General features: G+C 39.0%; 1 protein-coding gene across 1 annotated transcript in view; it reads right to left on the bottom strand.

Annotated features, from left to right (window-relative positions):
• LOC143020517 (uncharacterized) overlaps nucleotides 1-27,500 on the bottom strand; it is a 573,089-nt gene that overhangs the window by 123,250 nt on the left and 422,339 nt on the right. The window contains exon 6 of the mRNA XM_076176946.1: nucleotides 6,958-7,172. Within this exon, the coding sequence (XP_076033061.1) occupies nucleotides 6,958-7,172 (215 nt within the window). The remainder of the gene's footprint in view (nucleotides 1-6,957; nucleotides 7,173-27,500) is intronic.

Below are 27,500 nucleotides of genomic sequence, written 5' to 3'. Positions count from 1 at the left end.
TCTATTTATGTATTTATCAATTTAATTATCTATTCATTTATTTCATTATCTTATTGCATATTTATTTACAGTTGTCATTTATTTCTATTTATTTATAGATTTGTCTTTATATAGCTATATTATATATTTTCATTTGTCTATTTATCTATTTCCTTATTTAATTACTTATTTATTTACAGTTGTCATTTATTTTCATTTATCTATATATTTTGTCATTTATTTTCATTTATCTATATATTTATCTTTATGATTATATATTATTTATATATTTGTATTTATCTATTCACTTACCTATTTATCTATTTTCATAATTACTTATTTATTTACAGTTATAATTAATTTACATTTATTAATATATTTGCCTTTATACTTGTTTACTTTTTGCTTTGTAAAGACTTATTGGATTTAAGAGGTTAACTGTCTGTTTGTTGAAGGGTTTAATCCCATTCCGACCTCGGGTAACTTCTTTCGTTTAACCTCGGGGTTAGTGTTGCTTCAGTCTGCTTAAAACTTGATTAAATTTAATCCTCTTCGTTAGAAACACGGATTTATAATTCAGAAACGATCACTAGACCTATAAACAGGTTTAAGTCAACTTAACAAAGTTTAAGAAAATTTAATCAAGGTTAATTTAACTTAACCAAGTTTAAGTCAACTTGACCAAGTTTAAGTCAATTTGACCAAGTTTAAGTCAATTTGACCAAGTTTAAGTCAACTTGACCAAGTTTAAGTTAACTTTACCCAATTTAAGTCAACTTAACTAAGTCTAGGTCTACTTGACCAAGTTTAAGTCAACTTGGCCAAGTTTCAGTCAACTTGTCCAAGTTTAAGTCATCTTAAACAAGTTTAAGTCACCTTAGCCAAGTCTGAGTCATCTTTACCAAGTTGAAGTCTAATTCAGCTTGCTAAGATTTAAGTTAATTTAACCAATTCTAAGTCAACTTAATCAAGTCTAAGTTAAATTAGCCAATCTTACGTCAACTTGACCAAGTTTCAGTCAATTTAACCAAGTGTAAGTCAACTTAAACAAGTTTAAATTAACTTAGCCAAATTTAAGTCAACTTAACACAGTTTAAGTCAACGTGACCAAGTTTAAGTAAATTTAAACAAGTTTATATCAACTTCACCAAGTTTAAGTCAACTTGGCCAGGTTTAAGTTAACTTATCAAAGTTTAAGTCAACTTAACCAAGTTTAAGTCAACTTGACCAAGTATGAGCCAACATAACCAAATTTGAGTCAATTTAACCAAGTATAAGTCAACTTTACCTAGTTTAAATCAACTCAACCAAGTTTAAGTCAGTTTAACCAAGTTTAAGTCAGTTTAACCAAGTTTAAGTCAACTTGATAAAGTACAAGTCAATTTAAGCAAGTCTAAGTCAACTTAACCAAGATTAAGTCAACTTAACCATGGTTAAGTCAACTTAACCATGGTTAAATCAACTTTACCAAGTTTAAGTCGACTTAACCAAGATTAAGTCAACTTTACAAAGTTTAAGTCCATTACAATAAGTTTAAGTCAACTTAACTAAGTTTAAACAACTTAACAAAGTTTCAGAGAACTTCAACAAGGTTAAGTCAACTTAACCAAGTTCAAATAAACTTAAACAAGATTAATTAAACTTAGTCCATAAACCACACCATTTTGGTCCTTCTCAAAACGTGACTGATTTGGTGAAAGACTTATTATATCTCTGACGGACTTTCAATCTCTATTTCAATCGCAGTAACGTATACAGGACCAGAGGTTGCACCTCTCAGCAGGGGACAGATCGGCAGGCCTGCATTGAAATACAAAGGTTCTTTGATTTATTTAATCGAGATCGGTAATCTGTTCCACATCCCTGAATGAAATTATCTGGTATGTGTATGTATATATATATATATATATATATATATATATATATATATGTATATATATATATATATATATATATATATATATATATATATATATATATATATATATAACAGGTTATACAATTGATTGGAAAAAGTGGTAGACAAGCGCAGGTTGGAATACTATATTGCTGACGTTTCGACGTCAGTAGTATAGTGTTCCTACTCCAACCTCCGTTTCTCTATCACCTTTTCCACTTTCTCTCTCTCTCCCTCTCTCTCTCTCTCTCTCTCTCTCTCTCTCTCTCTCTCTATATATATATATATATATATATATATATATATACATATATATATATATACATATATATATATATATATATATATATATATACATATTATATATATATACATATATATATATATACATATATATATATATATATATATATATATATATATATATATATATATATATATATATATATATATATATAAATACGTATAATGTTATACAACATATATATACATATACAATATGTGTGTGTATATATGATTCACCATCGTCTTGGATCACGTGTTGGACTCGTGATCGACAGCTATTACCCTCCCGGAAGAACATAAGAACCTAAGAATGAAGGAGACTGCAAGAGACCATAAGGCCTGCACAAGGCAGCTCCATATCCATCACCACCTGTCATCCCCATCCATAAAGTTGTCTAACCGTTTCTTAAAACAACTGATAGTTTCAGCGCTCACTACATGGTTACTAAGTCTATTCCATTCGTTGACCACCCTATTAGTAAACCTATTCTTGTCTATTTCCTTCTTAAATCTAAATTTGTCCAGTTTAAATCCATTACTGCGAGTCCTGCCCTGTTGTTTTATTATGATGACCTTGCTTGCATCACCCTTGTTAAAGCCTTTGATCCACTTGAACACCTCTATTAGATCACCCCGCACTCTGCGTCTTTCCAGAGAGTGTAAGTTAAGGTGCCTAAGCCTCTCCTCGTAAGGCAAATTTCTGAGTCCATGTATAATTTTGGTCATCCTCCTCTGTACTGATTCTACTGAATTGATGCCCATTCTATAGCTCATATAAGACCGATCTATGGGTAAAGCTGTGACCTTACACGCGCACACACACACACCCAACTCCTCGCCCACGTGAGTTGGAATAACAACTCGCAGTGCAGCGATACTGAAATTATTTCAGTCCTGGGCGGGATTTCAACCCGGAACGCTGTAACGCTAGCCGGGAACCCTAACCACTGTGCTACGAGGTGTGTGTGTGTGCGTGTATGCGTGTGTGTGTGTGTGATTCACCATGGTCTAGGATCACGTGTTGGCCTCATGATCGACAGTTATTAACCTCCCGGATGAGAGCTTAGACCTCGTATGACCTATCTATGAATAATACTGTGATCTTACACGCACACATACACCCCAAATCCACCGACCACGTGTGTGTGTGTGTGTGTGTGTGTGTGTGTGTGTGTGTGTGTGTGTGTGTGTGTGTGTGTGTGTGTGTGTGTGTGTATGTGTGCATGTTTGGGTGAGTGGGTGTGGGTGGGTAGGTGTGCATATGTATCACTGCCAACGGCTCTCTACTCCTTTTAGACTAATTGAGCAAAAAAAAAAAATTATTCGCTAATGCAGCTGAAAAATTTAATTAAATTTTTTCGCAATTATCTTCCTTTGTACAGATTTGTCGTTTCCACTTTGTGTTCACGTGCCTTCTGCATTTGCGTGGCAGTTTCATACTTAGTTATTCAATCTTGTTTATCGGCTTATAAACCCAAACGTTCTATGTCAAGTTAGACAATCTGTATACATGTATAAACACACACACACACACACACACACACACACACACACACACACACACACACACACACACACACACACACACACACACACACACACATACACACACACACACACACACACATATATATATATATATATATATATATATATATATATATATGTGTGTGTGTGTTTGTGTGTGCATGTGTGTGTATGTGTGTGTGTGCGTGTGTGCGTGCGTGTGTGTGTATGTGTATATATGTATATATATATATATAAATATATATATGATAGATATATATAAATATAAATATGTATGTATGTACGTATATATATATATATATATATATATATATATATATATATCTGTGTGTGTGTGTGTGTGTGTGTGTGTGTGTGTGTGTGTGTGTGTGTGTGTGTGTGTGTGTGTGTGTGTGTGTGTGTATGTAAAGATATATATGTTTATATGCATATATACTTGTACACACTTATCTACATGCAGATATATTATTAACACCTAGACTCAAACGAGATAATGTAGTGTTCTCTTAGTGCTTTTGCTGCAAAGATGTACTTTATACATTTTTTGCAGCTGACGTTAGACTCTTTATTTCAACGAAAAAACTAAACGAAATCACCCGCTCTTGGCAAAAATAAACAAGTAAATAAATAGATAAAATAAATAAATAAATAAATAGATAAATAAATAAATAAATAAACAAATACAGTCCACGTCACATGAAACTAAAGGGAATAGACATTCGTGATATACGCACACTAACGCGTGTTGTCAACGTCCAGAAGGATTTCTGAATTGCCTGACCATTTTCTATTTCACTTGTCCGTTGGCAGATGGCGTCTGGATAGCCTACATACGGAGAATCGAACGATTCTTCCTTGCGTGTTCGTTATCTCTGATATAATATTATAAACCCTTTCAAAAAATTAAAACATGTGTTCCGGTGTCATTCAATAATAGATGAATATTATGTCAAACTGTTAGCAAACTTCCTAAACCCGTCCTACCTATGAATTATATGTACAGCTGGCAGAACTTATAACTGGTACAGTTATGAGAATGTTATGTTAAATGTCTTGTGTGTGTGTGTGTGTGTGTGTGTATTCACTTGGTCTTTGGATCACGTGTTGGACTCGTGATCGACAGCTATTTCCCTCCTGGAAGAGAGCTCAGAGCTCGTAGGTCCGATCTATGGGTAATGCTATGACCTTGCACACACACACACCCCCAACTCCCCGCCCACGAGAGTTGGAGTAACACCCCTCAGCGCTGCGATACTGATATTATTTCAGCCCCCGGGCGAGGATCGAACCCGGACCTCCGTAGTGGCAGGCCAGAGCTCTAACCACAGCGCCGTGTGTGTGTGTGTGTGTGTTCATTCAAGTACATAGAGCCATTATGTTCACGATATCATAGATTAATGGTAATAGAACCATAAAAACTTATACAGACCCTGATATATTACTATATAAATAAACACACTGTTGCCACATATAATGTCACCCTTCCATCATTGTGTATACTAATATACAAATAAACACAGTGTGCCATATATGGCAACTGATCTGATACTATGTATATTACTATGTAAACAAACACACAGTTGCCACATATGATATTATTGTTCCAATACTGTGCATTTCCCTGTGTAAACAAATGCACTTCTTCCATATGCAATATCATAGGTCCAATGGCTGTGTATATTAAAATGTAAACATACACTCTGGAATTGCATGAAATGTTATCGCTGTAGTGTCAAATGTAAGTATATTACTGTCCAAACACACTTCAACCACATGCAGCATTATTCTCCTTGATATTTATATTGCTAAATAAACAGATTGTTGTCACACCTCATTTCATTTTCCCCAGTACTGTGTGTATTATTGATGCTAAATGTAATTTTATTGTTTTGGGTGTTATGTATAACGTAAACAAACTTTTCTAGTTTTGTGTTTATGATAATGAAATAAAAACACAGGGTCATTTGTAGAATCCATCCCCCCGACACACACAATGATCAGCTATAGAATCTCCACCCCAGCTACACTCAATTGTTGAACCCCCCCACACACACACACTGATCAACTGTAGACTCCACACCCTAATTAACATAGGCCAAGCTAGTTTAGGTTAGGTTAGGTTAGGTTAGGTTATGTATCACGAGCCATAATCAATTTTAAAATGTTAGGTTAGGTTAGGTTAGATTGGGTTAGGTCAGGTTAGGTTAGGTTAGGTTAGGTTAGATTGGGTCAGGTTAGGTTAGGTTAGGTATCACGACCCATAATTATTGGTCGTGATAACCTGACCTAACCTAACCTAACATTCTACAGTTGATTATAATCAACTGTAGAATGTTAGGTTAGGTTAGGCTAGGTTAGGTTAGGCTAAATTAGGTTAGGCCAGGTTAGCTTAGATTGGGTTAGGTCAGGCTAGGTTAGGTATCACGAGCCATAATCAACTGTAGAATGTTAGGTTAGGTCAGATTAGGTTAGGTCAGATTAGGTTAGGTCAGGCTAGGTTAGGTTAGACCAGGTTAGCTTAGATTGGGATAGGTCAGGTTAGGTTAGGTTAGGTCAAATTAGGTTATGTATCTTGAGCCATTATCAACTGAGAATGTCCATCCTAGCAACACTGAATTGTACAATCTCCACCCTAAGCTCGTGGGGGGGGGGAGGTTTTACTATTGATACGAAACTTGTTCCAAGTCTGTGTATATCCCATTTTTGTCAGATGTAATATTATTGTTTAGTGATGTGTACATTACTGGTAGCAACTTAATGTTAGCATATGTGATGTTACTATTCTAGGGCTGTAGTTTATATATGAACTTTACTCGTTAGTAAGACTGAAGGCTGCACTTTACGTATATAAATAATGTGAACCACGTGAAAATAGCAGTTGGAGCAAAAAACACTGGAGACAGAGAATCTATATATTTCGATTGCAAACTGCAACCCTCTTCATTAAATACGAAGAGGATTGCAGTTTGCAATCGAAATATATAGACTCCCTGTCTCCAGCCTTTCTTGCTCCAACTGTGGTTTTCACGTGACCGACAAATGTCGTACTACATTATTCATCAGTTAATGACGTGAACTTTACTCGTACATAAGACAAGGAGGGTGTTTACATAAGTGCTGTTAACTGTACACGTAGGTGAGGCAATGAGGTCTACACTTTATGCAAATGATATGAACCTTATTCTTACGTAAGACAAATGAGACAGACACTTACTGACTACACGTGACACCATAAGACACCAATGAAGACACACTTGATGACTACATACCTACGACACTGAGGCTAACGCGTGTCGTCTTAGTCGGTTGAAGGCGGAAATCTACCCGACACCGGTACATCCCCTCGTCCTCGACGCCCACCGGTCGTAAGGAGAGGAGAACTGGGTTCATTCCCATTGTCAAACGAGCTCTGTCCCCAAGCACCTTCTCGTCGAACCAGTGGCCGCTGCCGCCGTGGATCCCACTGATGTGACGATCATCGTAACTGAAAATAAGAAGAAAAAATTTCATGAGAACATATGAATGGGGGAGACTGCGAGACGCCATAAGGCCTAAATTAGGCAGTTCCATGTCCCTTACCACCTATATGATGATCACTATAACTGGAAATAAGTCTTTTAACAAATACATTATGAGTTAGCCAGAATATAAACATTAGTTTGCGTTGTTGAAATAGCTCTGTATATTTCATTCACCATAAGACCATGAGAATAGAGGAGACTGCAAGAGACCATAAGACCTACACTAGACAGTTCCATGTCCATTTCCATCTATCATACCCATCCGTAAAATTATTTCATCTTCTTTTAAAGCAACCAATTGTTTCGGTGTTTACTACATGGTTAATAAAGCTATTCTATTTACAAACTACTCAATTGGTAAAGTTGTTCTTGCCTATTTCCCTCTCAAACCTAAAGTAGAAAAAATGTCCGAAATAATGATTTCGATTGGTCCTTTCAAGTTCTAAATTCTTTTATAAAAGCCATTACGCGTTTGCTAGAAAATAATAATTGGCTTACGTTGTTGAGACAACTCTGTAAATTTCATTCAACTTATATATATATATATATACTTATATATATATATATATATATACTTATATATATGTATATATATACATATTTATATATATACGTATATATATATATATATACTTATATATTTATATATATATACGTATATATATATATATATATATATATATACGTATATATGTATATATATATATATATATATATATTATATATAATATATATATATATATAATTTTCATACTGGGGTATTGGCTGCTTGTTATTGTGGCAAAGTAGCATGCAGTCGATACTTTAGGGTCTATATGGGGCGCCCCTACGGACCAGAGCCACACATCATTTTGTCTATGATAGAAGAAATTCTGTTCATAGAGAAATGATGACACTTTTATACTACGACTGTCCCTCCGTTATGCTGTCCCCCAACCCCTTGTTGCTGTCCTGTACCATTCCTCTGAGTATTCTCTTTCTGTGATGGGGGAATTCCCTGTGGTTGGGGGAAAAGAATACTGCCACCAAGTTTCCCACTTGGATCGTAAGAGGCGAGAAGAAAGGGACGGGGAGAGGGACTAGGCATCCTTCTCCCTGTAGCCCCACGGCCATTCCTAAAAAGAAAAGTGAAGGCATAAGGGGTGCTGGAGGGTCTCGGGCCAGCACCCTAAGGTTTGGGTCTTTTAATGTGCGTGGATGTGGTACAGATGAGAGTAAAAGGGAAGAGATAGGTAGTATGTTTGTGAGAAGAAAGATGGATGTGTTGGCTTTGAGTGAAACTAAGTTGAAAGGGAAGGGTGAGTGTAAGTTTGGGAGAGTAAGTGGGAGGTTATCAGGAGTGAAGAGAGGGCGAGGGAGGGAAGGGGTGGCTATTCTAGTAAGTGAGGAGATAGGTAAACAGGTAGTGGAGTGGAAGGAGGTTTCCTCAAGGATAATGTGGATGAAGGTGAAACTGGGAAAGGAGATGTGGGTCTTTGTAAGTGCATATGGGCCTGGCAGTGAGAAGAGCGTGGAAGAAAGGGAGGCCTTTTGGATAGATTTAAATGAGTGCATAGAGAGTTTAGGAAGAAATGTCAATGTAATAGTACTGGGAGACCTAAATGCTAGGGTGGGAAATGGTCCAATCGATGGAGTGGTTGGGAAGTGTGGAGTTCCAGGAAAGAATCGTAGTGGAGAGTTGATGGTGGAAATGTGTCTAGAAAGAGAGTTGATGATAGCAAATACAGTGTTTCGGAAGAAAGTCAAGCATAAGTACACATGGGAGAGGGTGGTGGAGGGAAGGGTGGTAGATAGAGCGCTAATGGATTATGTAGTGGTAAATAGGATTATGATAGGAAGAGTTAAGGATGTACATGTGCTAAGGGGAGAGGGTGGGGGAATATCAGATCATTTTTTGGTGGAAGGTAAGCTGAGAGTGGAGGATAGATGGAGAAGGAGGATAGATGGAGAAGGAGGAAAGGGACAAAAGGTAGGGAGGTTCTTAGAGTGAACTCCTTGAATGAAAAGGAAAAGGAGAAGGAGTACGAAAAGAAGCTGAAGGAGGAGTGGGAGGGAGTAAAGGATAGAGCAGAAATGGGTGTGGAGGAGGAATGGGGATGGTTCAAGGAGGGAGTCTTAAAGTGTGCAAGGATGGTGTGTGGAACAAGAAGGACAGGGGGAAATAGAAGAAAGGGTAGTGAATGGTGGGATGAGGAAACAAAGAAGGTTGTGGAAGAGAAGAAGCGAGCATTCACAGATTGGTTACAAAAGAGGACGGGGGAGTCATATGAGACGTACAAAGAAAAGAAAAGAGAAGTAAAGCAAAAGGTAAAGGAGGCAAAGAGGAGAGCAGATGTGAAATGGGGTAGGAGTATGACAGAAAATTTTGAAAGTAATAAAAAGATGTTTTGGAAAGAAATTAAGAGAGGAAGAGGAGGCGAATCAAGTAGGGAAGAAAAGGTAAAAGGTACAGATGGAGAGATGATAATGGAAGAGATGGCAGTAAGGGGAAGATGGGCAGAATATTTTAGGGAGTTGCTAAATGTGAAGGAGGATAGGGAAGGAAAGATAGCTGCAGTGGGAAATGCGAAGAAAATGAGAGTGATGAGTGAGGAAAATGGAGGAGAAATGAGGAAGGATGAGGTGAAGGCAGTTGTAAAGATGATGAAAGCAGGTAAGGCACCTGGTCTGGATGGATGCCATCCAGAATGTCTGAAAAAGGGAGGTTCAGTGATGGTGGACTGGTTGGTGAGGTTATTTAATGTTTGCTGGAGAGAGGGTAGAGTACCGGAGGACTGGAGAAGTGCCTGTATAGTTCCTCTTTACAAGGGAAAAGGGACAATTGTGAATGTAGTAGTTTTCAGAGGGATTAGCCTGTTAAGTGTAGTAGGGAAGGCTTATGGGAGGATCTTAATTGAGAGGATTAGGAGAGGAACAGAAGGAGTAATTGGTGAAGAACAGTGTGGATTTAGGACAGGTAGAGGTTGTGTAGATCAGATCTTTGTGGTAAGACAGATATGTGAGAAAGCTATAGGAAAGGGGAAGGATGTTTTTTGGGCTTTTATGGATCTGGAAAAGGCTTATGATAGGGTAGACAGAAAGGCACTGTGGGAGATTATGCAGATTTATGGGATAGGAGGAAAGCTTTTGGGAGCTGTCAAGAGTTTTTATGAGAGTAGTAGAGCATGTGTCAGGATTAGAAATGGAGAGAGTGAGTGGTTTGAAGTAAAGGTGGGACTTCGTCAAGGATGCGTTATGTCGCCCTGGCTGTTCAACTTATACATGGATGGGGTGGTGCGAGAGGTGAATGCTAGGGTAGTGGGTCAGGGATTGGAGATGGTTAAAGAAAATGGAGAAAAGTGGGAGGTGAGCCAGCTGTTGTTTGCGGACGACACTGCGCTTGTGGCAGGGTCGGAGGAGGGATTGAGGAAGTTGGTGGCAGAGTTTGGGAGAGTATGTGATAGAAGAAAGCTAAAGATAAATGTGGTTAAAAGTAAGGTGATGAGATGTACAAGGGGTGAAAGTGGCAGTAGACTGGAAGTGAACATTAAGGGAGAGCGACTGGAGGAAGTGGATAGTTTTAGATACTTGGGTGCAAGTGTAGCAGGAAAAGGTGGAGTGAAGGTGGAGGTAGAATGTAGATTGAGAGAAGCGAGTAAATGCCTTGGTGGTTTAAAGAGTGTAATGAGGAATAGACATTTGGGAATGGATGCGAAGAGGAGACTGTATGAAGGAGTGATTGTGCCAACAGCACTGTATGGGGCAGAAACGTAGAACATAAGAGAAGAAGAGAGAAGGAGTTTGAATGTGTTTGAGATGAGGTGTCTGAGAAGTATGGTGGGGGTTACTAGGCTGGATAGAGTGAGAAATGAGGAGGTGAGGAGGAGAACAGGGGTGAAAAAGGATTTGGGAGATAGGGTTGATGAAAGAATATTAGGATGGTTTGGACACATGGAAAGAATGAGTGAAGAAAGACTAGTAAAAGAGGTATGGAAGGCAGATGTGGAGGGAGTGAACATGAGGGGACGTCCTAGGATGAGGTGGATGGATGGGGTGAAGGGGGCTTTGGGGAAGAGGGGAATGTCTGTTGAGGAAGGAAGGGAGAGGACGGAAGACAGAGGTGAGTGGAGAATGGTTGTATATGGATGATGTTGTGACTGCATGAGGAGGAATGGGCGGGGGGGTGGGGGGTGGGGTAGTATGTGTGTGTAAATTTTGACGCAGCCCGAAGGGATTTCTCCCCGTCCTCGCCTTATATGCAAAGGGGGATGGAGAGGGGGGGTCGCCGATTAAATGAAGCGGCCTTGCTGTGGATGTACTGTGTCTTGTGACACTGCTTCTGACCCAGGGCGGTGGGCAGGGTGCAGGGATGACCCGTCATCCAGGAGGTGCTCAGATGAGAGGAAGGGTGGGAGGGGTGTGGAGTGTATTTAGGGATGAAATGGGTGGGAGTGTTTTTATGCCTTTCCCTTTTTGGCTACCTCCCTTGGAAGGGGGAAAAAGCCTTGGTATATGTATGTATGTACTTTAATAATCTAAGCTTAGGTTTGTATAAGTTAGATAACTATATTATTAAAAAGATTGTAAATCATTCTTCTGGAATCGGGTAACATTAGACCTTTCCCAGTTCCTCTACCACTATGTATATATTAGGACCTATGGTAATTTTCTGTATTCTTTGTACCCTGATGATGTCTTGAATAGACGAAAACGTTCGGTATTCATTTATTTTACTTTCCAAGTGGTTTCTGCAAGTATTGTTGTCACGTGTGCTTAGTGATTTGTTTTGCATATATATACATATATATATATATATATATATACATATATATACGTATATACATATATATATATATATATATATATATTGGTGTTAGAAATATAATAACTAATCATTTAAGTCCAGTTCTCATTAATACCGGTAAATCTTCCCATAAGAGTTGTTCTACAGTGACAGTAGTTCAACAGAAAGAAAAGAAAACACAACCAACTACTTAGTCCTAGACTTGGCGGAAGTAATTCAACACGAGGAAAAAACAACCTCACAACGCAAGCACTACAAGCAGACAAACACGACCGGTCAATGTTTAGTAAAAGATATTTAGTGCGGTTACTTGCCACTAGAAACGGCAAGATGATGTCTTGAATAGACGAAAATGTTCGGTATTCATTTCTTTTATTTTCCAAGTGGTTTCTACAAGTATTGTTGTCACGTGTGCTTAGTGATTTGTTTTGCATATATATACTGTATATATATATATATATACATATATATATACATATATACATACATATATATATATATATATAATATATATATATATATATATATATATTGGTGTTAGAAATATAATAACTAATCCTTTAAGTCCAGTTCATCATTTTGTTCTCATTAATACCGGTAAATCTTCCCATAAGAGTTGTTCTACAGTGACAGTAGTTCAACAGAAAGAAAGAAAAGAAAACACAACCAACTACTTAGTCCTAGACTTGGCGGAAGTAATTCAACACGAGGAAAAACAACCTCACAACGCAAGCACTACAAGCAGACAAACACGACCGGGTCAATGTTTAGTAAAAGATATTTAGTGCGGTTACTTGCCACTAGAAACGGCAGAGCTCGGGGCAAGGGGCAATAAGACGCCAAGGGGCAAGAAAGAAAGCCAGTCAAAGGTTTTCTTCTGTTGTGCAAGAGTTATTGCAAGAAGAGAAGAAGGGGCAATCAACCTGATGAGGTGAATGTTCCCCTATATTTCCAAGGGTGGAAGTATGTAATTACGTGAGTATATGGATGTGTGTTTACATGTGTAGGAAATATGTGTGTGTGTGTGCGTGTGTGTGTGTGTGTGTGTGTGTGTGTGTGTGTGTGTGTGTGTGTGTGTGTGTGTGTGTGTGTGTGTGTGTGTGTGTGTGTGTGTGTAATAATAAATAATAATAATAGTAATAAAAGGTTTATTTCTATTACAGTGGTACACTGACAATAATACATTGGAAAAGTTGATTAAAGATATAAAACTTGGAATATATACATGGAGCAATTTTACAATGAGTTAATTATGTGCACAATAGATGGGATAGCACTGTTTTTGTAGCGGTCTGTCCTTGGCGCTTTGATTGGTATGAGTCTATTTATGTGTCTAGTGGCGTGGCGAGTTGGTGGAGCATCAGGAGGGAGGAGGTGACGGTGTCTAGGGTGGGAAACCAGGCTTTCCCCAAATTTCCTTAGTGCCTCCCCGTGCTGCTGGGACACCCTAGATAGAGTAAGGGTGGTAAGAGCATGGTCGTAGCTGCTGTACTCCACGCCCAGGATGATCCTGCACGCTCTCTTTTGTACCCTCTCCAGCTTTTGTCTCTGTGTGAGGGTGAGTGAGCTGCACCAGGCTGGTGAGGCGTACATGAGGGTGGGGAGTATGAAAGTTTTGTAGACCTCCTGTAGCTCAGATGTAGGTGTTCCTAGTTTGTAAGACGCTGTCCTGACTATATTGGTGATATGTTGGTTCCAATTTAATTGAGCATCGAGTGTGATGCCCAAGATCTTGGTGGATTGCACCAATTGGAGGGGGTGGGGGCCCAATGAAAGTTGTGGAGGAGGTACTGCTTGGGTGGAGGTACAAAAGTGCATCACTACGGTCTTGTTGGTGTTGATTGTGACGTTGTTGTTTTCCGTCCACATCATGAGCTTGTTCAGGGTGTTTTGTAGTGGTGCGTAATCAGGCCGCCTGGTGTTGATGGGGATGCCTATGGTGCTGTCATCCACGTACTTCCATCTGTGAGGAGTGTCCATGAGGGCGTCGTTGATAAGGATAAGGAAGCATAGGGGACCCATTTTGGTACCCTGGGGGACCCCACAAGTTAAAGGGAGGAGGGGGGAAGTTGACCCTTGGTACCTGACCGCCTGCCGTCGTCCGGTGAGGAAATCTGCCAGCCATGCTATTAGGTGGGGCTGGATCCCCAGTTGGATGGCTTTGGAGAGAACAACATTGTGGTCAACAAGGTCAAAGGCCTTCCTGAAGTCTACAAAGGTAACAGCTAGGGATGTGTTACGCTTGTCTAGGTTGCTGTGAAGGAAGTTGAGTAGGTCAATGAGACAGTGAGTGGTAGAGGAGGATTTCATGTTGCCAAATTGTTGTGCATCTATTGAGTGTTTTATGTTGCTGTAAACGGAGTTAAAAACCAAGTCTTCACATATAAGGCTTGGGATAGGGGTGATGGCGATGGGCCTAAGGTCACTTAGTGATTGTGGGCTGAGGGTTTTGGGGATGGGAGTAACATATGATGTGTGTGTGTGTGTGTGTGTGTGTGTGTGTGTGTGTGTGTGTGTGTGTGTGTGTGTGTGTGTGTGTGTGTGTGTGTGTGTGTGTGTGTGTGTGTGTGTGTGTGTGCGTGCGTGAGTGTGATTCCCCCATGGTCTTTTGGATCACGTGTTGGACTCGTGATGGAAAGCTATTTCCTTCCCGGAAGAGAACTCAAGAGCTCATATATGACCGATCTATGGGTAATGCTGTGACCTTACACACACACACACACACCCAACTCCTCGCCCACGAGAGTTGGAGTAAAAGCTCGCAGCGCAGCGATACTGAAATTATTTCAGCCCTGGGCGGAATTCGAACCAGGACCGCCGTATTGGCAGTCGGGAACTCTAACCACTGCGCCACGAGGTGTGTGTGTGTGTGTGTGTGTGTGTGTGTGTGTGTGTGTGTGTGTGTGTGTGTGTGTGTGTGTGTGTGTGTGTGTGTGTGTGTGTGTGTACGTGTGTGTATTCACTTGGTCTTTGGTCTTTGGATCATGTGTTGGACTCGTGATCGACAGCTATTTCCCTCCCGGATGAGAGCTCAGAGCTCGTAGGTCCGATCTATGGGTAATGCTATGACCTTACACACACGCACACACCCAACTCCCCGCCCACGAGAGTCAGAGTAACGACCCGAAGCGCAGCGGTACCGAAATAATTTCGGCCCTGGGCAGGATTCGAACCAAGTACTACGGGCACCACCATGCTAGCAGTTCAGCGCTCTACCAACTGCGCCACCGTGTGTGTGTGTGTGTGTGTGTGTGTGTGCGCTTACTTCCTTTACGAGACAGCTGGACTTAATCTCCTTATTCGCATCGAATCACTAACTATTGTCAATGTTTGGGAAAGCGAGAAGCAAATATTTCTTATTCATTCATTCATTTATCTATTTATTTGTTCACATATTTATTAATTTATTTATTCATTTAATAATATACCTCCTTCCTTTCCAGCCCCACACTTAAGAAATATAAAAACTATCATTCCTCTCTTATTATCTCCTTACTTTTCCTCTCCTCCTCCCCTCTCTCTCTCTCTCTCTCTCTCTCTTTCTCTCTCTCCTTCTCTCTTTCCTTTTCTCCCTTTCCTTCTCTCCCTCTCCTTCTCTCTTTTTCCTTTTCTCTCTTTCTCTCTCTCGAACTCTACATCTTCTGCTCTTCCTCTTCCTCTTCTTCCTCCTCTTGCCTCTTCTTCTTCTTCTTCTTCTTATTATTATTATTATTATTCTCCTCCTCCTCCTTTTCTTCTTCTTCTTCTTCTTCTTCTTCTTCTTCTTCTCCTTTTCTTCTTCTTCCTTGTTCTCCTTCTTCTCCTTCTCCTCCCTTTCCTGTTCTTTTTACTATTCCTTCTGCTAATCCTTCTCCTCATCTTCCTCCTTTTCTTCCTTCTCTTCCTTCTCCTTATTGTTTCTTCTCCTCCTCCTTTTCCTTCTCCTTCTCCTTTTCCCCCTCCTCTTGCTTCTCCTCCTCCTTCTCCTGCCTCTCCTTCTTCTCCTCCTTCTCCTATTCCTTTCCTTGTTGTTTCTTTTCCTCCTCCTCCTCCTCCTCTTCCTCCTCCTCCACCTCGTTTCTCTTTTCTTTTTCATCCGCAGACACAGGTGGGAGACGGACCTCAGCAATCCCACCTCCATTTGGGCCTCCACTCTCTCTCTCTCTTTCTAAAAAAAAAAAAAAAAAAAAAAAAAAAAACATGGTAGTGCGAGGTGGAGAGATACTGGAGGTTGAGTATGGAGCATTGAACACCTTTCCACACATTCCACACAATCCACAGTTCAACGGTGCACGACATTGCACAAGGGAACCAGTGACGGTGTCATAGCGGTGCCCTCCTATCGTCGCCTATGGGGGCACACCATTTCTTTTCTGGGGGATTTTTCTGAACCTTTAAGGATCAAATTGCAGACTTACAATGCGAAATATTCGCCATAAGTGTCAAGACTCATAGGATCTGTCAGTTTCAATGGCACCATTGGACTTCCGAGACCAGCACGCTTCCGATTATGCCACAAAGATTCTCTATAGTGCTACACTTACTAGCACATGATCCTCCAGAACATTGACTATCTAAAGAAGCTCTTGCAGAGTGTTTTCTATGCATTACTTATTGTAACTTATGAGGCTCTATTGTGTGTTGGTGTAACGCTATATGACTGTTCTAACGAACGTTTTGACCGTTTGCTATATGTGATGACGTCACGGGTTGGGCCACCTGGGATTGGCTGTCCGACGGAATGGCAGACGTAGTGGAGAGAAGGGTAACTCCGGCCGGCAGCGTTCTCAGGATCTCAGTCTCTGTAATTTTGTTGTTAGACGAGAAATATAGAAGCGTATTCCCAATGACTTTTACCACAACCATAGCCTTAGCAGTTCTCCCCTCCGGGTAACTCTCCTAATTATAGATGCATTCTACTCTTGTCAACACATTACAAGAATAAGATTGACACGCCACCTCTACCCCTGTTATGGGGGCCTGTGTATGTATAAATTATAATGAGTGTGTACATTTATCTATATGTATATTTATCTATGTATATTTATATTTGTGTGTAAGCATCTAGCGGAGTTGCGCTAGAAGGATATGTAAATACGCATCGGACATAATCCACGCAGAGGAGGCAGTCTAGTTTTTGCATTGGTTGTAAACGCACGCAGTCTGTCTCGTGTGTAGATTTTGCTTTAAATGATATTAATATCGTGTGTGATCTTTTTTATTTGCCACCCTGAAAGCATGGAAACACCCCCACCCCAGTCCCTCGAGCCTCCTACACTAGGAGACGCTGAGTATCTGCGGCCGAAGCCGTCACCTTTGCCTTGCTAGGCCCTTTGGGGACTGCTAGGACAGAAGGTAACAAACAGCCACTGTTGGGGAATCGGAGAAAACTATGGGACTCGAACCCACAACTAAGCAATTGCGAGACCAGCACGCTTCCTATTACGCTACAAAAGCCTGGGTAAAGTTACATATTAATGCTCCCAGGTTGAGGAGGAAGGAAGATAAGGAAATAATTACAGTATATGAGGTTAAGCGTGACCTTTTCAGTTCTAATTCCAGAGGAAACTCATTAAACACGAGAAAGAGGAAGTACAGAAGACTTTGCCCTACCGGGAAATGCTGAGCTGTGTGTGTGTGTGTGTGTGTGTGCGTGTGTGTGCGTGTGTGTGTGTGTGTGTGTGTGTGTGTGTGTGTGTGTGTGTGTGTGTGTGTGTGTGTGTATTCACCTTGGTCTTTGGATCACATGTTGGACTCGTGATCGACAGCTATTTCCCTCCCGGAAGAGAGCTCAGAGCTCGTAGGTCCGATCTATGGGTAATGCTATGACCTTACACACACACACACACACAACTCCCCGCCCACGAGAGTCAGAGTAACGACCCGAAGCGCAGCGGTACCGAAATAATTTCGGCCCTGGGCAGGATTCGAACCAAGAACTACGGGCCACTATGGTAGCAGTTCAGCGCTCTACCAACTGCGCCATAGTGTGTGTGTGTGGGGGGGGTATGCGCGCGCGTGCGTGTGTGTGTGTGTGTGTGTGTGTGTGTGTGTGTGTGTGTGTGTGTGTGTGTGTGTGTGTGTGTGTGTGTGTGTGGGGGGTGGGTGAGAGAGAGAGAGAGAGAGAGAGAGAGAGAGAGAGAGAGAGAGAGAGAGAGAGAGAGAGATTTACGACAGGAGACGCTTAGCAACGACCGGAAAAGTCACCTTTTCTTGGACAGCCAGGGTAAGTGGCAGTCACCGATGGTCTTTGGGCTCGAATTCAGACTTCTGGAAAGAGATCGAAGTTCATCGAACTGAAGAAGAAGAACGCCACAAGCAGGACACTAAGACGAGTAGGAGGAGGAGGAGGAGGAGGAGGAGGAGGAGGAGGAGGAGGAGGAGGAGGAGGAGGAGGAGGAGGAGGATCAGGGAAAGTGGGGAAAGGTGGGGGAGAAGGAAGAGGAGGAGGTGGAGGAGGAAAAGGGGAAAGAGTAGGGGAGGAGGAAGAGGAGGGGAGGAGGAGGGGAGATGCTATGGGAAGAGGACGATGGGGAGGAGAAGAATGGGGAAAAGGAGGAGGAGAAAAGAATAGGGATGAGAAGGAGAGGAGGAAGAGGAGGCGGGGGAAGAGGAGGAGGAGTACGAGGATGAAGAGGAGGAAGAAGAGAAGAGGAGGAGGAGTAGGAGGGAAGGAGGAGTAAGAGGAGGAAGAGAATTGGGAGGAAGAGGCGGAGCAGGAGTAGGAGTAGGAGGAGGAAAAGTAAAATGAAGAGGAAGAGGAGGAGGAAGAGGAGGAAAAGGAGGAGGAAGAGTAGGAGAACAGTCAGCAGCTGTCATTTTTCTCAAGCGAAAAAGCGAAAGAAAGTAAAAGTTGGGAGGAAAGATCACAAGTCCGGCCCGGAAATCGTCTGCAAGCTCCTGGAAATAGGCGAAGGCGTTGCTGTGATATGAACCCGAGTGACAGGGGGAGATTATCCTCTCCGACGTCCCGCTCCCGCGAACAAACCCCCCCCCCTTCCCTTTCGACCACCGGCATATGCAGCTATTAAATCGTGATACCCTTATTGGTTGATTTATGGCGCGCTGTGCGTAAAGACCGGAAGTTAAAAGCCTTTATGTCATTTACTGCTTCGATGGCTCTTAGATATATGATATGTTTGTCAAAACCGACAAATATTTAAAATTTTGTATTGTTAAATTCCAACCTCCCCCCCCCCCAAATGCTTTTTGAGTCAGTCTATCAGTTACGTAATATTTTTGACTGACAACACATTCATTCCTGGGCTAACAATATTTCATTTTTGTGATTTGTATATTCATTGCAATCCACCAAAACACATTCTACTCAAATTTGTGTCTGACAAATGTCGCACATTGAAAACTGGAATCTTGCTAGAAGAAATGAGGCCCCTTGTATATGAAGCTCATATCTTAGTCTCATATTATACCCTTAGATTTAAGAAGGAAATAGGCAAGAATTGGTTTACTAATAGGGTTGTCGATGAATGGAATATACTTGGTAACCATGTAGCAAGCGCTGAAACTATCAGTTGTTTTAAAAAACGATTAGACAACTTTATGGATGGGGACGACAGGTGGTGATGGATACGGAGCTGCCTAGTGTAGGCCTTATGGTCTCTTGCAGTCTCCTTTATTCTTATGTTCTTATGTTATAGTTCTATCATAGCGTCATTCATAAGTAATTCAAAGTAAGAAACCATTTTACATTTTGTACTAATGACACAAGAGCCAGACCTCATTTCTCCTCCTCATGCATAAGCACACACTAAGCTCATGGCTGCGTGAGGATTAATCTTGAAAATACATCAGGTGTCCTGGAACCAACCCAGAAGTGATCCAGGGCGTCCTGGAATCAACCAAAGAGTGTTCCAGGAAGATCTAATTCCTTTGATCTTCCAGTCATCCTTGAGGACCTCAAAAGGGTCCTTGTCTGACTTCTGAAGGTGTTTACTTGTTTGAGTATGATTACATTCATTAGGGTCTCAGTTCATTCTCTGCCCGAGCTACAATTTAGATGTTTCCTGTTATATGTTGACGATACAAGGTTCTGTCCACCCTTCTGGAAATTCTTGGTATAAATGGGTAAACATGTTTTTAACCTCAGTGGACCTTAGGCTTTCTGTTACAGCAAATAGTAAGCAATTAAAACCCTCGCTTTGAGAATGAGTGGACTGATATATGTTAATTTAGACTGGATGGGCACCTTCTTATGAGTAATGTATATGTGTGTATATATATATATATATATATATATATATATATATATATATATATATATGTATATACATATACATGTATATATATATATGTGTGTGTGTGTGTGTGTATGTGTGTGTGTGTGTGTGTGTGTGTGTGTGTGTGTGTGTGTGTGTGTGTGTGTGTGTGTGTGTGTGTGTGTGTGTGTGTGTGTGTTCAAACTCATGGCCCTTTCATTCACCCCCGGCAGATGTGTGATTTTCTTATCACCTTTCCTAGGTGACAGGGCACAAAGGGCAAAAAGTAAAATTTTCGTTAAGCGCCTCACGGTGTGTGCACGTTTTATTATTGTCTGTTGACTCTGGGGTCCATTCCTGGTAGACTGAGGCTGGTTCCTGGTAGATGAGCACTTATGCTTTTATTCTGGCTGCCGTCAGGCGATTTTGTTCATCTCCGTAGTCCCCATTTAGTCCCAGAGGGGTTATAAGCACATAAGAATGGAGGAGAATGAAAGAGGACATAAGGCCTACACTAGGCAGTTCCATGTCCCTTATCACCTGTCATCCTTAACTATAACGTTATCTCATCTTCTTTTAAAACAACCAATTGTTTCAGCGCTGACTACACGATTACTAACAACAGAAGAACATAAATATGGAAGAGTCTGCAAAAAAAAAAAAAAACACAGGGCCTACACTCGGCAGTTCCATGTTCCTTACCGCCTGTCATCCCTGTCCATAAAGTTATCTCATCTTCTCTTAAACCCTTAAGACCGCATGCGGCCTTCCGGGCTATCAAGTGCGGCCTTCTGCGGCCTTTGATATACATATTATTATTTTTAAAAGACCTTGAATATCTTTTAAGTCTGAAATCATTATACATCTGAAACTAATAATGTACACCACAAACATAGACGAAAGCAAAGTTAACCGTGTTCAGTGATGTCACTCCCAGAAATTGAAACCATTTTTATACTTATGTATATTTTTAGAATTAAAAAAAATTAAACTAAATTTTTAGGGAGGGGGGTGGAAAACTTACACCGTCCCCTAAAAAGGGATAAGATAATTGAAAAAAAAAAAAAAATTCAGTGCGGCTTCTATGTGGGACGATGAATTGTAAGGTGGCCTTCATGCACAAAAAGGTTCCCCACCCCTGTCTTAAACCAATAGTTCCAACCCTCACTACATGGCTTCTAAGTCTACTCAGTTCGTTAACCACTCATTTGGTAAACCATTTATTCCCTATTTCATTTTCAAGCCTAAATTTATTTCATCTAATTCCTTTGTTACAAGTCCTGCCCTGCTGTTTTTATACAATAAATTTTTCCGTAGAGGTTGGATTTTTTTTTCTTTCTTTTATTTTATATTCTGAGCTTCCGCAGGTACTTCATGTCTATGCTATCGCCGAACAAAAGAAAAAAAAAATCGTAATCGATACTGTGTGGAGTCCGCCTGAGGTAATATTTTTAGAACTCAAAGCAGCTACCAGGTATAAAAAATAATATTTAAAGAATTAATAATAAAAATAGTAATAATAAGAATAATGATAATAATAATAATTATTACTATTATTATTAATAAAATAACAATGATCAATAATAATAATAATAATAATAATAATAATAATAATAATAATAATAATAATAATAATAATAATAATAATAATAATGATAATAATAACAATAATAATAATAATAATAATAATAGAAATAATAACAGTAATAATAACAACAATAACAATAATAATAATAATGATAGTAATAATAATAACAGCAATAATAATAATAATAACAATAATAATAATATTATTATTATCATTATCATTATCATTATTATTATTAATTATTATTAATTATTATTAATTATTATTATTATTATTATTATTATTAATTATTATCAATTATTATTATCATTATTATTATTATTATTATTATTATTAATTATTATTATTATTATTATTATCATTATTATTATTATTATTATTATTATTATTATTATTATTATTATTATATGTTGTTGTTGTTGTTGTTGTTGTTGTTGTTGTTGTTGTTGTTGTTGTTGTTGTTGTTGTTGTTGTTGTTGTTGTTGTTGTTGTTGTTATTATCATCATCATCATCATCATCATCATCATCATCATCATCATCATCATCATCATCATCATCATCATCATCATCATCATCATCATTATTATTATTATTATTATTATTCTGCGACACTGCTTCTGACCCAGGGCAGTGGACAGGGTGCAGGGATGACCCGTCATCTAGGAGGTGCTAAGATGGGAGGGAGGGTGGAGGGGTGTGGAGTGTTTTCGGGGATGGAATGGGTGGGAATGATTTTATGTCTTGTCCTTTTTGGCTACCTCTCTGGTAAGGGGGAGAAAGCCTTGGTATATGTATGTATGTATTATTATTAATAGTAAAATAATAATAAAAACAATAATAATAATAATAATAATAATAATAATAATAATAATAATAATAATAATAATAATAATAATAATAATAATAATAATAATAATAATAATAATAATAGTAATACAAAATAATAGAAATAATAATAACTAATAATAATAACAATGACAATAATGATAATAATAATAATAATAATAATAATAATAATAATAATAATAATAATAATAATAATAATAATAATAATAATAATAATAATAATAATAATGATAATAATAATAATAATAGTAATGATAATAATAATAATAATAATAATAATAATAATAATAATAATAATAATAATAATAATAATAATAATAATAATAATAATAATAATAATAATAATAATGTCAATGATAATGATAATTGTGGATGGGTGGTAAAGGGAAGATGGGCTGAGGGAAATACTTTTATTCCTAACTAATTTCGCCGGAGTGATTTCTTCAGAGGAACAGCGCTCGAAGTCAAGCTTGCCAATTTATACATAACAAGAAAGGAACGCGGCAACGTGTCTTGCAGTAACACCAATCAACGTCTCTTGCAGTGAGGAATTCTTAACAGAAGAAATAAATCTAATAAAGTCAACTTTCGAAAGACTCAAGTGCAGTCTGTAGGAGAAAGTCCGTAATATCTTACATAGCAAAGGAGAAAAAGCCGACGTTCCAAACTCTACTCTAACACGAGACCTTGACAAGTTCATGTCATCCTCTAACATTCAACTTGCTGCATCCACTGGTACGAAAGTGAAGGACCTAGTAGCAAATAAACCAGACACAACCAAAAATAAGAAGAGTTTAGTTTATGAAATTCCGTGTGGTGGATGCGATAAAAAAATACTTTGGTGAAACAAGCAGGGGCCTGGACACTAAGCTAAAAGAACATAAAGCAGATATCAGACACTACAGGATAAGCAATGCGTTAGTTAATCATGTCAACGAACAAGATCATTTACCGAAATGGGATGACGCAAAAACAATAGTGGATACCCTCATCAGGCGAGGAAGAAAGGCGATTGAGTCCGTTTTCATCACCATCCAGAATAACATTGGTCAACTTGACATCGAGTACTATTCCTCTGAAGAAGCCACTCAGGCGAAACTAGTCAGGAATAAAAGTATTTCCTTCAGCCCTGGTTCCCTTCACCACCTATCCACATTCGTCACAATGTTCACACAATGATGATGATGATAATAATATTATTGATAATAAAGATAAAGAGATAAATACATAAGTTGGTAACTAAATGAATCAATGATGAACAAATAAAGAATAATGAACAAATATATATGCATAATCAGAACACAAAGCAGGTCGTAATCTTGACAGAGAAACCGACTTCACGATTTCCTCTCTCTCTCTCTCTCTCTCTCTCTCTCTCTCTCTCTCTCTCTCTCTCTCTCTCTCTCTCTCTCTCTCTCTCTCTCTCTCTCTCTCTCACTCTCTCTTTTTTTTTTTTTTTTTTTTTAAAGTAAAAGAAAAGGTATCTCGCCACGTCCCTCCAAAAGCTGCTGAACCGAAGACGGGGACCGACCCAGGTACAGAAAGGTGTGGTGTGCAGCGACACTAATCCACTGACATCTGCTGGCACCTAACGGTTCCTTCCTCCTTCCCCTTCCCCTTCCCCCTTCCCCTTCCCCTCTTCACCCCACCACGTGGCGAAAACGTGTAGGGATTTGTTCGGTAGCGTAAAGAGGGGGAGGGGGAGGGCTGAAGGAGAGAGGAGAGGTCAGAGGGGAAGTAGAGAGAGAGAGAGAGAGAGAGAGAGAGAGAGAGAGAGAGAGAGAGAGAGCGAGAGAGAGAGAGAGACATGTGGATGTAATACTAAGAAACGGACAAGAGCTAAAGGAATTAATAAATAGATTAGTAAATGAATGATCTTTTGATCACTAGCCGCGAAAGCATGGTAACTGATGTAGAAGTCGGTGAATCTGTTGCAAATAGCGATCACAACCTAGTTAGATTCAAACTCCTAAACAATTTTAGAATAGATACTTGTGTTTCTAAAATACCCGATTTCAGTAAAGCTCAGTTCATAGAACTACGTCAGGAGCTTCAGCTTACAGATTGGGAGGCAAAATTAAACGAAAGACCTGTAGATCAGATGTGGGAAATATTTCAAAATACGCTCACTAAGATGATTCAAACTTACATTCCTTTTAAGGACAGACGTCCCCCAAATCAGGCTTGCCCAAAGTGGCTCGACAAAGAAACTGAAAAAAGTATTGCTAAAAAGAGACAGGCTTATAAGAAATATAAGTGCTCGCGTGCATCTAATGACTATGAAAGTTATGTATCAATACTGAGAAATTTAAAAAAGACAATAAGAAAAAGAAAACGACAATACGAAATGAACATCGCTGAGAAATCCAAAGAGAATCCCAAAGAATTCTATAGTTACATTAGAGATAAAAAGGTTGTTAGGAATCACATTGGTCCACTATTATCTGCTGACGGTCAACTTGAATATTCAAATGAAGGAATGTGTAATATCTTAAACAATTATTTTAGCTCGGTATTCGTAAACGAAACACCTCAAGGTGAATTCCAAACTGAAACCTGTGAAAAGTCTAGGGTAAACTTACTCACTACGGTAAATATAACAAAAGAAAAAATTAAAAGGTGTATAGACAAACTCAAAGTTAATAAAACACCAGGGCCTGACGGTTGGCATCCAAGAATCTTAAAGGAAATGAAAAATGAGATTGTTGTTCCATTAGAAATTATTTTCAAGAAATCCATCATATCCGGAGATGTCCCAAGAGAATGGAAGCTAGCTAACGTTACTCCCATATTCAAAAAAGGTGACAAAAAGAAACCAAATAACTATAGGCCTATAAGTTTGACTTCAATCGTAGGAAAAATAATGGAAACTATCATCAGAGATGCTATCGAACATCATTTAGAAAGTAACCGTTTGATAAATGATAGCCAGCATGGTTTCAGACGGAAACGTTCTTGCGTGACTAACTTACTCGAATTATACAACACAGTTATCTCGAATTATGACAAAAGAAACAATATAGATTTAGTATATCTAGACTTTGCAAAAGCTTTTGATACCGTCCCACACGAAAGACTACTTACTAAATTAGCTTTGCATGGAATAAGTGGTAGCCTATTAGGTTGGACCAGTAATTGGTTGAATGATCGAAAACAGAGAGTTGTTTTAAATGGAAAAACTTCTGGATGGAAAAGTGTTGCAAGTGGAGTTCCTCAGGGTTCCGTTCTTGGGCCACTTCTATTCATAGTATATATAAATGATATAGACCATGGACTAAAATCTACTGTTTCCAAATTTGCTGATGATACAAAACTGTGCGGAGTGGTAAATGATCACTCAAACCAATTAGATATTCAAGAAGATTTAGATAAATTACAGCAATGGTCTGAAAAGTGGCTAATGAAATTTAACACAAGTAAATGCAAGGTAATGCACATAGGTAAAAATAACAGTAAGTACGATTACAAGTTATTTGGAAATTCGTTAACAAAAGTGGATAGTGAAAAAGATCTCGGCGTAATTATCAGTAACGACCTCAAATCATCCAAGCAGTGTATTTCAGCCTCTGAGAAAGCAAATAAGATTCTAGGACTGATTGCGCGATCTTTTTATTTCAAAAGTCCATCACTCATTAACAAGCTATATAAATCGTTAGTTCGTCCACATTTGGAATATGCTGTTTCCGTATGGTCACCTGTTTATTATTTAACTATACCTATGCATTTATGTATTTTATTTGTTATTTACATTATTATAGTTTTTATTTATTATTTTATTATTAATATGATTTTTTTTTTCGCATCCGACCTAGATATGGATCAAAAGGTCTCCTGTCGGCATGCTCCGCCTTTGTACTCCTTTGTAATAAAACAAGAATAGATAAATAGGTAAATATACTTATTAATTATTAAATGGACAAAAATAAATAAGTAGACATATGAGATGAAAAGAGTAAAGAGAGTACTGAAGAAAATAACGAAGAGAGAAGTGGTGGAGTTAAAAAAAAAATCGGTGTCAACATGACAACTAGCCTAAAATAAGGATTCCAGATGAATCGGGCGTCTTCCTGGGTGAACGCCAAGAGATAGGAAGCACGGAAAGAACAGGTAGAATACAGGAAAGGATGAGGTAAAGACAGAGAAGATTGCATGAGTAACGTGGCAGAGGTTAGCACACTCACTAGAGTTATCTAAGGCTGGGAGAGTTCTTCGTCTAGTAGTGGCCTTTAAATGATTGGTGATCTAGATTTACTTGATGGTAAACTTATGAAAGATTCAAGATAAAAAATTATTTTAGTTCCTCCTAATTCATCAGATTCTCGGTCCTTCTTTCACGTTCACTCCTTCCACTTCTGTTTCCCAAATTCTCTTTCCTCTTCTATTCCTTTCTTGACCGGCTTTGAATGTTTAAAGTCTCTTATTTCTTGTTCATTTATAAACAATTGTTATACCGTGGAATCGGTGTTCCAGGCCAGGCTATGCTTTTTCATTTTCTGAAATGTGTGTTCTCCCCTGGAATCAACGTTCCAGGTCAGTCAAGGCTTGTTCGCCTTTTATTTATTTATTTATTTATTTTTTATTATTTTTTTTTTTTTAAGTAGTGTGTTCTCCCCTGGAATCAACGTTCCAGCCCAGGTACAGGTTGTTCGTTTTCTAAAGAGTGTGTTCTCGACTGGAATCAAAGTTCCAGGTCAGGTGGGTGTTGTTCGTTTCCTGAGCTGTGTGTTCTCTCCTGGAATCAACATTCCAGGCCAGTCAAGGCTTGTTCATTTTCTGAGAAATGTGTTCTTCCCTGGAATCAAAGTTCCAGGCCAGGAGGGTGTTGTTCGTTTCCTGAATAGTGTGTTCTCCCCTGGAATCAACGTTCCAGGCTAGTCA

Source organism: Oratosquilla oratoria, chromosome 40, assembly GCF_046742065.1.
Source record: "Oratosquilla oratoria isolate Oo_2021 chromosome 40, ASM4674206v1, whole genome shotgun sequence".
NCBI classification, from domain to species: domain Eukaryota; kingdom Metazoa; phylum Arthropoda; class Malacostraca; order Stomatopoda; family Squillidae; genus Oratosquilla; species Oratosquilla oratoria.
The sequence above is the reverse complement of the archived record's forward strand: the minus strand, read 5'-3'. Positions and strand labels throughout refer to the sequence as shown.